The 14244-nt window shown below is 43.2% G+C and overlaps 1 protein-coding gene across 2 annotated transcripts in view; it reads right to left on the bottom strand.

The window, feature by feature from the left end:
• Positions 1-2342: 2342 nt before the first annotated feature.
• Positions 2343-14244, bottom strand: part of coro2bb (coronin, actin binding protein, 2Bb) — a 43742-nt gene continuing 31840 nt past the window's right edge. The window contains exons 3-12 of one of the 2 annotated variants that reach the window (XM_031801923.1): positions 12926-13042; positions 11517-11666; positions 9952-10116; positions 6610-6750; positions 6202-6306; positions 5768-5864; positions 5090-5202; positions 4362-4452; positions 4108-4241; positions 2343-3846 (exon numbers count right to left, since the gene is read on the bottom strand). In XM_031801923.1, coding sequence (XP_031657783.1) covers positions 3715-3846; positions 4108-4241; positions 4362-4452; positions 5090-5202; positions 5768-5864; positions 6202-6306; positions 6610-6750; positions 9952-10116; positions 11517-11666; positions 12926-13042 — 1245 coding nt within the window. In that variant the 3' untranslated portion in view covers positions 2343-3714. The remainder of the gene's footprint in view (positions 3847-4107; positions 4242-4361; positions 4453-5089; positions 5203-5767; positions 5865-6201; positions 6307-6609; positions 6751-9951; positions 10117-11516; positions 11667-12925; positions 13043-14244) is intronic. The other variant, XM_020455623.2, reaches the window with a different exon arrangement.

Below are 14244 nucleotides of genomic sequence, written 5' to 3'. Positions count from 1 at the left end.
ATAAGCAAACATGTTTGGTGTTGGCCAAAAGACACGTGGGAGACTCCCCAAACATATAGAAGAAGATACTCTGGTCAGATGAGACTAAAATTTTGCTTTTTGGCTATCAAGGAAAACGCTATGTCTGGCACAAACCCAACTCTTCTAATCACCCCGAGAACACCATCCAAACAGTGAAGCATGGTGGTGGCAGCATCATGCGTGGGGATGTTTTTCATCGGCAGGGACTGGGAAACTGGTGAATGGCGCTAAATACAGGCAAATTCTTGAGGGAAACCTGTTTCAGTCTTCCAGAGATTTGAGACTGGGACGGAGGTTCACCTTCCAGCAGGAAAATGACCCTAAGCATACTGGTAAAGCAACACTCGAGCGGTTTACGGGGAACATTTGTCTAATGTCCATTGCTTGTGTTTCTTTTCCCAAGAAATGTTCTTCTTATTATTGGTGTCTTTTAGTAGTGGTTTCTTTGCAGCAATTCGACCATGAATGCCTAATTCACCCAGACTGGGCTGCAATCTGATGTGCAATTAACTCTAATTAATTTATTCTCTGCAGCAGAGGTAACTCTGAGGTCTTCCTTTCCTGTGGCAGTCGTCTTGAGAGCCAGTTTCATCATAGTACTTGATGGTTGTTGCAACTGCACTTGAAGATCTTTGAAAGTGTGTGTAATATTCCAGATTGACTGACCTTTAAGTAATGATAAACTGCCATTTGTCTTTGCTTATTTGAGCTGTTCGATTGGATCAAACGTGTTAAGGAAAGAAATTCCACAAATGACATTTTAACAAGTCACACCTGATAATTGAAATGCTTTCCAGGTGACTACCTCATGAAGCTGGTTGAGAGAATGCCAAGAGTGTGCAAAGCTGTCGTCAAGGCAAAGGGTGGCTACTTTGAAGAATCTAAAATCTATTTTGATTTGTTTAACACTTTTTTTGGTTACTACATGATTCCATGTGTGTTATTTAATAGTTTTAATGTCTTCAGTATTATTCTACAATGTAGAGAAAAAAGAAATACAGTTGAATGAGTAGGTGTGTCCATACTTTTGACTGGTACTGTGTGTATATTTAACAAAACAAGTCGAGCTCTGCCCCACCTGCCCTGAATGACGGGTTACCACTGGCTGTAGAGTTAAATTTCCCTTCACTGGAACTAAGGGGCTGAAACGAACCATGAAAAACAGTCCCAGACCATTATACCTCATCCACCAAACTTTACAGTTGGCACTATGCATTCGGGCAAGTAACGTTCTTCTGGCATCCTCCAACCCAGATTGGTCTGTCGGACTACCAGATGGTGATGCGTGATTCATTACTCCAGAGAACATGTTTTCCACTGCTCCAGAGTCCAATGGCGAGCTTTACACCACTCCAACCGATCCGTGGCATTGCGCTTGGTGATATTAGACTTGTGTGCGGCTGCTCGGCCATGGAAACACATTTCATGAAGCTTCCAATGAACAGTTCTTGTGCTGATGTTGTTTCCAGAGGCAGTTTTGAACTCGGTTGTGAGTGTTGTAACCGAGGACAGACGATTATTACACACTTCAGCTCTCGTTATGTGAGCTTGTGTGGCCTCCCACTTCGTGGCTGAGCTGTTGTTGCTCCTAGATGTTTCCACTTCACAATAACAGCACTTACAGCTGACCAGGGCAGAAATTTGACGACCTTTGACGGTGCCACATTGAAAGTCACTGAGCTCTTCAGTAAGGCCACACAGCCATGCAATCTGTAGAGATCTGTGGAGATTTTATACACCTGTCAGCAACAGGTGTGACTGAAATAACTGAATCCACTCATTTTAAAGGGGTGTCCACATACCTTTGTATACATAGTGTATGTAACTGGTTGTTCAATGATATCTATAAAAATGTCCTTGTCAGGAATACATTCAGACGACACTATGTCCATTAATGGAATAGGTTCCATTGATGCTGTCAAAATAACCACTTCAGAAGTAGAGACAAAAACCCTTGAGCCAAGTGGATGAGGTGGAACAGCTGCTATTGGGTATTTATATATCACCACCCTTTTTTTTTGAACTACTGGTAATTGAATTAGAGACATAATACACCTTATCATGTAGCATGAAGAGTACTGCAGTTGGGGAAAGGGCTCCACCTAGTGGAGACTCCATGTAGAAGCGTGGTTCCTTTGACCTTGTTTTCATGGTGCACCTTTGTGTTGTAACAAAAGAAGACTAGAATTCCAGTGCTTCTCTAGAACAGACTGTTAATATAATTTTTGTTTCTCTGCAGCATGTTTGCTTCGCGCAGTTCCGATGATGCATACCACTAAGCTGTACACAGATTCAACCACAAACGTACTGAACACTCATTGTTATGGTGTCAATGCATTTATTTAGGGAGAGGGGCAACTTCAGGAAGACATATTATGATATTATGTTACAGTCATTAAGAAATAACATCCTCTAAGCAGTCATACATTTACCTTGGGTATCTAACTAAACTCACTGCTGCCTATGGTATATATATTAAATACTCTCTCCTATCGTTCTATCATCATGTACTACAATATAAATATACCAGTATCGTTGCCGGTTACGGGCCTACTGTATTATACAGTCAAATGATAAGTGTTTGCCGTTGCTAGTTACCTCTGATCGGTAGTCACACATGACCACAGAGTGGTCACGCAGTAGCTACGTGTGGCCAACGTGAATTGCGAGCATCTCTACCAACTTCATACAGACGTCTGCGAGGACATGGTCCCTCAGTGGTCGAGGGGCATACGCACATCCCTCAGGGGTCCCTTCAACCTTGGGAAAGCCTCAGTCATGTTCATGTTGTGGTCAACCTGCTACCAAGTCAGCAAAGATTTGTCACCCAATATGGCTTTAAAGTCTGTTTTTGCCTTTCGTCTAACATGGCGCTCATGTGTTTTTTTTTTTTTTTTTGTCAGAATGTTCATTTAATGGCAAAATGTAACTATAAAGTGAAAATATGATGAGGCTCTATCACAGATTCGTCATAAGTAATAGGATGAATAATGTATGGGATGAATAGTACTAGACAAGCCATCTGTTTGAATAGGCTTGTTTACCACTCTATTGCCTCATCTCTTTCCCCATCCTCCGATAGGACCACTGCAGAGACTACAGACTACACATGCTCAACCCAGCGATACACCTGCAATACCCCTGCTATGCAACTACAGTCCTCACAAGTCCTCATATTCAAGGGCCTTCAAGTCGCAAGACATGACATTTCATGTCTTGAGGACAGAGCCTGCTTGAAGTTAAAGGGAAACAATGGCTTCACTCCCAACATAACTGATCCTGTCAACTTGAGTAAATTCTAAGCAGAGCTATCTACCACAGTTGGTCTGGGTGCTTTGGCTGAATGGGGACATACTAAGGTTCTTTTGCTGAAGGAGGTGAAGTTCTTTGGAACGTGGAGAAGGGATGAAGAGGTGCAGCCAGGCTGGGTATATTTTTGGCAGTGTTCAGGGCTTGGTGACCCGCTCTCAGGGTGAGGGACACAGTGTGTCAGAGGTTGCCTTCCGATTCCTTACCCTTCTCCCAGAAGTGAGCACGAGCTCACTCACTGGACCCGCATGGACTAGACAGAGGGAGTTTCCACCCGGGGTGCACACTTCGGGAAGAAGGGAAGGGAGTCGGCCACCAGTGGTCTCTCTCCCTGAGTGGGCAGGAGGTCAGAGTGGGGAGGTCAGAGGTCAGCCAGATCAAAGGTCAAAGTTTGTTGGAGTTGTTCCGCAGGTTGTTGAGCTCCAGCTCCAGCTGTTGGAGTCTAACGTCTTTCTGAACCAGCTCCTCCCTCAACCTCTTTAGCTCATCTTGCTGCCTGAAGAACGTCCGCATGAGCTGGGAGAGAGGAATGACACACACACACACACACACACACACACACACACACACACACACACACACACACACACACACACACACACACACACACACACAGAAGGTCATGGTAAAGGCATAGTGCAGATGCATTGGCAAGACAGTGCCTGTGGTTGTGCAGTGTGCTATCTATTCTATGTTGTTCAAGACGTGGTAATGCTTCTGAGAGTGAGTAGGGACATACCGCCGTCATATACACAACAACACATCAATTGGTTTCACCTCGTTCTCTGTCTTGGGTGGAATACTCTCCAGCAGGCCATTCATCACCATGGTCTTCCTCTCCCTCACAGGGGCCTTGAAGGCCTTCTGGCAGGGCCGCTTATATCCAGACTTTAGGGACATCAACACTGGCTCTGCGCACACACACACACTTGGATGATGCTCACCAGGTTTGCATAATTGTATGTTTGTATCAGCATTCATAAAAACATTAGTTACATGTGTATGCCATTTTGCAGTATTGCACTACTCACCTCTGTCCATCCCACTCAGCCACTCATCTGCAGTGAGGGCTGGTTCTGTGCCTGCTGTCATAGGGTAGATGTCCTCCTGGTATGTCTCGGACTGCAAAACCACAAGACAATATTAATCATTCCTATAGCACCCAAAGCAGAAAATGAATGGTGCTGCATTGCCTTGTGAGAGTCTAGAAAGCACCTAGGTGGTATGATAAGGGAGATAAGCCAAGCATAACCCATATGGTGAGAGGATTACATTTCAGCTAGCTTCTGTCCTGGGTAATACTCCACACTAACGTAGCATTAATGGCCAATATCATACAGTATCTCAGCGACTCAGACAACTCCCTTTGTCCAGGAAGGACAACATTTGATATCACTTGATTTACTATGCTGACGCATTCAGTGTTGAGTGCCCTAACACAGTTTCTGTAATATTACTATTTGTGGACTCTTAGGATTTGAACCCAGGTCCTTAGGATTTGAACCCAGGTCCTTAGGATTTGAACCCAGGTCCTTAGGATTTGAACCCAGGTCCTTAGGATTTGAACCCAGGTCCTTAGGATTTGAACCCAGGTCCTTAGGATTTGAACCCAGGTCCAAAAGGCTAGAGGCCTTCTTGAACTACTATTTAAAATGAACCTTCAGTTAACGAAACTATATTTTTCCTAAGGCCTAAGTTCTTCCATTGTGAAGTGATTGGTAGCTTCAGAGTAGCTTCCCCAACACTGCACTCCATTCACCCTTCTTGGGACTATCATGGAGATGGGCTCGATGAGGCCCCTCAGAGTCACCAGCTTGTAGAAGCGGAACACCTCGCAGGCCGCCACGTCCAGCCCATGTTTTGGCATCACTCCTGTGAGGGTGGACAAAGAGAGGGAAAAGGGGGTTGAGGTGAGTCTTGAAGTTAAAATGGACACCTTACATACCATGCCAATCTAGGGGCTTCTACTGTCAGGAGCAATGTTCAGACTGAGCATGGATAGAAACGGAATGTCTGGAACAGTCACAATTCTCTAGTTCAGTTGGAGATGAGAGGCGTGTCTGGTCTATCTGCAATGCTCTGAGTGCTGCGAATGTCCCTCTTGTTAGGATTCCTGATTGTGCTGTGGGTTCACTGAGGGCTGAATTTGAGATCACATCCTCTAAAATCATGCATTGATGTCAATTGGAATTTTGCGCTAACATCAGAGTTCTGAGTGCAGATCTCAAGTTGTATGATTCAGGACCAATAGAAAAAAAACTCAACCGTGTACCCTGTCATGTATCTGAAATGTTGTTCCAAGAGTTAGAAAAGTATGATTTTCACTCATTAATTAACCTCAATTTACAGGCTTCCTCCCTGATGAACGAGACCTGGAAGGGTGGCATTGCGATTTGTGAGACTACTTAGTATTCATCGATTGATGTGACTGACTTACCCAGGCCTTTCTGTGGAGCCGGGGACCTGAACTCCATTAGGTACTGCAGGTAGGGCTTCTCTGTGCCGACCTCATAGTATCTGATGTTACCGTCTCCCTGTGAACCAGACACAGATACCTAAGATCTCACAGCAGATAGCAGTAATGTTGAGGTTCCCATGGTAACACACTCTTTTACACACATGCACACGTACATACATATACTTCACACACACACCACACAAAATGCATTTTCACAATTCTAAGCAAATGAGGACACACACATCCCACATAAGGGTTCCATTTCAAGTCAGTCAATTCAAAAAGTGAAATTAAATCCCATTTAAATTCAAGAGAGAAATTCACATTAAAACGTAAAAAATGTCATTCATACACATCACCTTGTGTGATAGTTGAAAGCTAAGGTCAAGTGGCCTTGGTATGACGTGTCTTACCTTGCCTGCCAGGTAGAGCATGTGTGTGTCAGAATCATAGAAGGGGAAGAGCAGCCCAGACAGCCCATCAATCTCCTCCTCTATGATGGGCATGGACAGGTCCTCCTGGAGAGAGAACCTTAGTGAGACACTGCTCTCTCTCTCTCTCTCTCTCTCTCTCTCTCTCTCTCTCTCTGTCTCTCTCTCTCTCTCTCTCTCTCTCTCTCTCTCTCTCTGTCTCTGTCTCTGTCTCTGTCTCTGTCTCTGTCTCTGTCTCTCTCTCTCTCTCTCTCTCTGTCTCTCTGTCTCTCTCTGTCTCTCTCTCTCTCTGTATCTCTGTCTCTCTGTCTCTCTCTCTCTCTCTCTGTCTCTCTCTCTCTCTCTCTCTGTCTCTCTCTCTCTCTCTCTCTCTCTCACCAATGAGCTCACCTGATCCCACAGTGCCACTTGTCTAGTGTTCCATCGAGAGACTCCGGTGGTCACCAGGCGCTTCATGTTGCCCAGAAACACCACTCTGTTCACCCTGTGGCTCTTACAGTCAGCTTCCTGTTCACATATATGGCAACAGCTCTGGAAAATTATTCAAACTGGCTGTGTTACAACACAGTGTTACACAATACAGTATCTACGTCTACAGAAGTAATCCTAATGCCAAAGCATTTGTGTGTGAGGTGTTTAGTGTGTGTGTATGTTTGTGTCCAGGTACCCCACAAATGGTGCTGTATATGGAGACAACCCAGTTGTGTGAACAGGTCACTCTGGCTTTAAATACCATGTTGCAAGTAGAATGGGCTACTAAAAATAGAACATACACCCCTTGTAGATGACATCACAAAATGAGAAAATAAATACAAATAAACATATATACACTACCGGTCCAAAGTTTTAGAACACCTACTCATTCAAGGGTTTTTCTTTATTTTTTGATATTTTCTACATTGTAGAATAATATGAAATATGAAATAACACATATGGAATCATGTAGTAACCAAAAAAGTGTTAAACAAATCAAATATATATTTTACATTTGTAGTAGCCACCCTTTGCCTTGATGACAGCTTTGCACACTCTTGGCATTCTCTCAACCAGCTTCATGAGGTAGTCACCTGGAATGCATTTCAATTAACAGGTGTGCCTTCTTAAAAGTTAATTTGTGGAATTTCCTTCCTGAATGTGTTTGAGCCAATCAGTTGTGTTGTGACAAGACCAAGTCCATATCAAAAGACCAAGTCCATATTATGGCAAGAATAGCTCAAATAAGCTAATATAAATTACAGTCCATCATTACTTTAAGACACGTAGGTCAGTCAATATGGAAAATGTCAAGAACTTTAAAAGTTTCTTCAAGTGCAGTCGCAAAAACCATCAAGCCCTATGATGAAACTGACTCATAAGGAACGCCACAGGAATGGATGACCCAGAGTTACCTCTGCTGCAGGGGATAAGTTCATTAGAGTTAACAGCCTCAGAAATTGCAACCCAAATAAATGCTTCACAGAGTTCAAGTAGCAGACCCATCTCAACACTGTTCAGAAGAGACTGTGTGAATCAGGCCTTCATGGTCAAATTGCTGGAAAGAAACCCCTACTAAAGGACACCAATAATAAGAAGAGACTTGCTTGGGCCAAGAAACATGAGCAATGGACATTAGACCAGTGGAAATGTGTCCTTTGGTCTGGAGTCCAAATTGGAGATTTTTGGTTCTAACCCGCCGTGTCTTTGTGAGACACGATGCGGGTGAACGGATGATCTCTGCATGTGTATTTCCCACTGCAAAGCATGGAGGAGGAGCCCAGTGGGGCTGGTTGAGCGAATGCCAAGAGTGTGCAAAGCTGTTAAACTGTAATCGCTAGGATCCATTTCTGAATACTTACTGTAGGTCACTTTTTCAAAACTCTTCACACAGTGAGCACAACTGTAGTCTATGTGGGCTAAACTGCAGATAGTTTTCCATTGCTTTGGCACAAAATGTTTTCAATGACTACATCTATCAAATTTCATGAATTACTTTCTCTCTCAGACACAACCACCACCAAAACTCTATGTACCTACAGGCCAATTTGCACGTTTACATACTCTTTTTAAAACTGTTAAACTTAAGTTCAAAACCTAACATGACACAAAATTGAATAAGACAGCAATTTGCTACATTTCTGCCCTATTGAAATATGTTCCAAATCTAAAAAATGAAATACTATCAAAACAATTAGACCAACCACAGACTTTACGTCCGTCCCCTCACCCCGACCTGGGCGCGAACCAGGGACGTTCTGCACACGTCAACAGTCACCCTCGAAGCATCGTTACCCATCGCTCCACAAAAGCTCTTGCAGAGCAAGGAGAACCACTACTTTAAGGTCTCAGAGCGAGTGACATCACCGATTGAAACGCTATCAGCGCGCACTACCGCTAACTAGCTAGCCATTTCGCATCGGCTACACTCACCCCTCTTTTGACCTCCTCCTTTTCCGCAGCAACCAGTGATCCGGCTCACATTACATTTGGAAATATTCACAATGTAAGCATAACTATTTCTAGAGTCCTGAAACAACATCAAATCAGGATGAAGCAGTTGTACACTGTCTCCTTTGAGAGGAACTCTGAACGAGTCAAGCAAACGTAGGAACCAATATGGTATAGCCTAACTCTTATGTTGCCTTGTGGATTTATTTTAGAGAATCATGGAGATTGAAGCAAGGCCAACAACCCACATATTCATCTTTGTGGATGAGGCTGTTTTCAACTTGGCCAAAACACGGTGGCAAGGAAGGAATGTGATTGGGAAAAGAGGCACAGTGGATGTCCCGGGCCAGAGGCGTGCCAACATCACAATGTGTACAGCAATATACTCTGATGGATTGCTGTTACACAAATCGCTAATTGGGCCATACAACACCGAGCGTCTTATTTCAATCCTGGATGACCTCTATGGAAGGGTGAGGAAAGGGTTGCAGTGAGGCGATATCGGCCAACGTTTGCAATTGTATGGGACAATGTGGCATTTCACCAATCCAGTGCAGTCAGAGTGGTTTGCAGCCCATCCCAGGATGGTGTCACATTTCCTCCCACCTTACTCTCCATTCCTCAACCTCATAGAGGAATTATTTTCCTCATGGACCACCATTCTCATGATCAAATGTCCCTCCTGGACGCAATGAATGCTGGATGCTTGGACATATCTGCAGAAGATTGCCAGGGATGGACCATTAATGCCAAAATATTATTTCCTATGTGTATTGCCCAAGATGACATAAGATGTGATGTGGATGAGAACCTGTGGCCAAATGCAGAAGACAGGGTTGACTAGACGGTGTATATACAAATTCTTGTATTTTGGAATCACTCAATGCCAAAAAATGTCATAAAGCATATTGCATCATGTCTGATTAATTCCTGTAAAGTGAATTCTAAACAGTAGGGAGGTCATTATTGTGTTGTAAAGACATTTTACAAAAGAAAACATTGTGTATTGCTACCTGTTGTTAGTGTTTTTTATGTCATTGTTTTCTGAATGACAAAGTGTGCTTGTTTGGTGACAACCTTTGCTAGTGTTAAGGAAGAATGAGTTGATTTGAGACATGTATGAAGTGTTTGGTAGTTTTATTGCATTTTGGATGTGAAATGAACTGCTGTGCCAAGCTGAAAGTTGGTTAGGAGATTTGTGTGAAGAGTTTTGAAAAAGTTTCCTAAGTATTGAGAAATGGGTCCTCGCGATTGTAAAAAACTGTAATATAGCTGGTGTCTCTCTGTCTACATGGGTGAGTGACCAACCTGCAGGACCTTGCCCGAGCGAGGCTCGATCACACGCAGGTGTTTGTCCTTGCAGCTGGTGGCCAGCAGGCTGCCGTCGGTGTTGAAGGACATGCAGAGCACCACGTCTGAGTGACAGTCGATCATCTTCACTGGGCCTCCCACCTCCAGGTTCCAGATCAGGATCTGACAAATGGAGGGACATAAAGAGTGAAAGTTAATGAGGGAGAGACAAAAGTCTGAGGATGTGAGATGATAGAAGAGAGAGAAATGGGAGTGAATTTATAGGAATATATATATATATACACTATATATACAAAAGTATGTGGACACCCCTTCAAATGAGTGAATTCATCTATTTCAGCCACAATCGTTCCTGACACGTGGAGAAAATTGAGCACACAGCCATGCAATCAACATAGACAAGCATTGGCAGTAAAATGGCCTTACTGAAGAGCTCAGTGACTTTAGGATGCCACCTTTACAACAAGTCAGTTTGTCAAATTTCTGCCCTGCTAGAGCTGCCCCCGTCAAATGTAAGCTCTGTTATTGTGAAGTGGAAACGTCAAGGAACAACAACGTCTCAACCGCAAAGTGGTAGGCCACATAAGCTCACAGACCACCAGGTGCTGAAGCGCTTAAAAATGTTTTGTCCTCGGTTGCAACATTCACTACCGAGTTCCAAACTGCTTCTGGAAGCAATGTCAGCACAAGAACTGTTTGTTGTGCGCTTCATGAAGTGGGTTTCCATGGCCAAGCAGCCATACACAAGTCTAAGATCACCATGCGCAATGCCAGGCTTCGGCTGGTGGAGTAAAGCACGCCGCCATTGGACTCTGGAGTGATGAATCACGCTTGGTGGATGCCAGGAGAATGCTACCTTCCCGAATGCATAGTGCCAACTGTAAAGTTTGGTGGAGGAGGAATAATTTTCTGGGGCTGTTTTTCATGGTTTGAACTAGGCCCCTTTGTTCTAGTGAAGGGAACTCCTAACGCTATAGCATACAATGACAGTCTGTGCTTTCAACTTTGTTGCAACAGTTTGGGGCAGGCCCTTTCACACTTCAGCATGGCACTGCCCCCGTGCACAAAGCGAGGTCCATAAAGAAATGGTTTGTCGAGATCGGTGTGGAAGAACTTGACTAGCCTGCACAGAGCCGTGACCTTAATCCCATCAAACACCTTTGACCTTAATCCCATCGAACACCTTTGGGAACGCCGACTGCGAGCCAGGCCTAATCGCCCAACAGTGCCCGACCTCACTAATGCTCTAGTGGCTGAATGAAAGCAAGCCCCCCCACAGCAATGTTCCAACATCTAGTGGAAAGCCTTCCCAGAAGAGTGGAGGCTGTTATAGCAGCAAAGGGGGGACGAACGCCATATTAATGTCCATGATTTTGGAAGGATATGTTTGACAAGCAGGTGTCCACAGGTGTCTACTTTTGGTCATGTAGTGTTTAGAGAGAGAGATTAAAGGGTGAACCAAGCGAGAGAGAAAGATGGGTAAAGTGAGTGAGGGGAGTGAGAGAATTCATTAAAGAGAGGAAAGGATGGTAAAGAACACGACAGCAATGATTTACTGATACCTTAAAGTCGTAGCCAGCGCTGAAGAGGATGCCACTACAGGTGGGGTGCCACTCTATGAGACCCACTCGTCGGCTGTGTCCATACAACTCCAGCACCGCCTCGGACATGTTCCGCCTCAGCCCTCCCTCTGGAATCTCCCATATCCGCACCTATAGGCCACATATAGATAACGGTCATAGACATCGGCATGTCATCGTGGAATGCTCTGCCACCAGAGGTTACTCAGGCAAAAAGGAAGTTTGGCTTTAAAAAACAGTTAAATAAGACCTCTCCTCTTTCTAAAGATCTAATTTTAAAAGTACTGTATATCATATATATATAGTACAGTGCTATCAGAAAGTATTTCCACCCCTTGACTTATTCCACATTATTTTAGTAATGTCTGGAGTAAATAAGTATTCAACCTCTTTGTTATGGCAAGCCTAATGGGTTAAGGAGTAAAAATTTGCTTAACAAGTCACATAAGTTGCATGGACTGTGTGCAATAATAGTGTTTAACATGATTTTTGAATAACTACCTCATATCTGTACCCCACACATATAATTATCTGTAAGGTCCCTCTGTCGAGCAGTGAATTTCAAACACAGATTCAACCACAAGAGAGTTTTGCCAATGCCTTGCAAAAAAAAAAAAAAAAAAAACTGGTGAAGTTGTTAATTACACTTTGGATGGTGTATCAAATCACCCAGTCATTACAAAGATACAGGCGTCCTTCCAAACTCAGTTGCTGGAGAGGAAGGAAACCGCTCAGGGATTTCAACATGAGGCCGATAGTGACTTTCAAACATTTACAGAATTGAATGCCTGTGATAGAAGAAAACTGAGGATGGATCAACAAAATTGTAGTCACTCCACAATACTAACCTAAATCACAGAGTGAAAAGAAGGAAGCATGTCCAGAAAAACATGCATCCGATTAGGCACTAAAGTAAACTGCAAAAAAATTAGCTTGAAGAATTACAAAAATAATAAATGTTAAAATATTGCACAATCCAGGTGTGGAAAGTTCTTATAGATTTACCCAGAAAGACTCTCAGCTGTAATCACTGCCAAAGCTGATTCGAACTTGTATTGACTCAGGCTTGTGAATAGTTATGTTAAAGACAATATTTCTGTATATCATTTTCAATAAATTTGCCAAGTTTTCACTTTGTCATTATGGGGTATTATGTGTAGAAAAAAACAAACATATTTCATCTATTTTGAACACAACAAAACGTGGAATAAGTCAAGGGGTATAAATACTTCTCCCTATGCACAGGGATACCCGCATGCACACACAGGGAAGCACACACACAGACATGTGTGCACACACGCACACAGAGACATGCTTGCGTGCTCCCAAAAACACACACACAGACATAGACACACGTGCGCACACACACACCAATGATTGTTGTTACTCACAGAGCAGTCCTCTGAGCAGGAGGCTATGATGTTGTCGATGAAGGGGTTCCATTTGATGTCCAGCACGCCTCCCTGGTGGCCACACACTTTAGGTTGGTGAGGGTCGATTCGCCCAGCCTGGAGGAGCACATGGAGGAGAGAAACAGAGACAACACAAAACAGATACTGTAAATAGCATAAAAGCATTATCATCCCTTTATTTGAATCTAAACATGCTGATCAAAATTCAATCCCATACTCAAAACCTTGCTGAACTCAATGAGTAAGATAACTCAGGATATTTGTATTCAACAGAATATTGTCTACAAAGACAATACATAACATGAAATGCATCAACAGGGTTGACACCAATATTGCCAGCCAGTGTTTACCCCTAACGCCCACTGAGTGGTGCCACTGTACTGTGCCATACGTTGCACTGCATGAAGCCTTTCACATCATCCTGCTTCCCTCAGCATCTCTGAGCTACTGGATCTTAGGGTCAAAAGCTGGGTCAATTATAACAAAATAGATGCATTTTGATTTTGAGTAGATGCTTTTTGATGTGTATAAGGACAATGAGCAATAGGGCTATTTTGACAGAAACCACACAAGTTAGGTATATGATTTCCAAAATGGGGTTAGAAGGAAATCCAGTTGGAAGTACAAAGGAAAGTAGCCTAATTTGTAATTCAAACAATGCCTCACAGGCCACATTGCTATCATTGCTTAATGGAACCCATTGTAGTATCAGTGACATTGTCAGTCTTTGTCTAAAAGTGTCTGATACAACAGTTAGGATAGAAAGAGAACATTGTAAGACAGGAGGGTCACATGACTGAAAAAATAGGATTCAAGCTAACTCTGTACCAGTCACACCTTATAGCATGGCTGTTTACAAGTGGAAGATGTAGAAGTGACTAATATGGGTTAATCCTATAATAAGTGGGCCTATACAAGCCATATGACCTAGACAGTAGCAGAGAAGCCTGTGGCTTAAACTGAGGAACCCTTGTTCACTATCACTTCTACTAATTGGCTATTAAGAGCAGTATTTTAAAGCTGTAGGCTATCCTCATCATGGCCAACAATTAATCATTGTTTCCCCAATCAAAAACCCCCCTTCCCCACTCCTTCATGCTTAACATATTGGTTTCTGGGCACATTATTTCCTCTAATAAATATCGCTTTTTACCACTTACACATCTCAGTAAAAAAAAAATTGTATGTAGGCTAGTAATTATTTTTTGAAGCCTTGTTTTCAGTCCTAACAAACTGGCATCACTAACATGAGTATTGAAAAGGTTTATGCACACCTCACACCAGTGACAACAGACATA

The sequence above is a fragment of the Oncorhynchus kisutch genome, linkage group LG22, assembly GCF_002021735.2.
Source record: "Oncorhynchus kisutch isolate 150728-3 linkage group LG22, Okis_V2, whole genome shotgun sequence".
In the NCBI taxonomy this organism is placed as follows: domain Eukaryota; kingdom Metazoa; phylum Chordata; class Actinopteri; order Salmoniformes; family Salmonidae; genus Oncorhynchus; species Oncorhynchus kisutch.
Note: the sequence above shows the minus strand (reverse complement) of the source record. Positions and strands in the feature narration are given on the sequence as shown.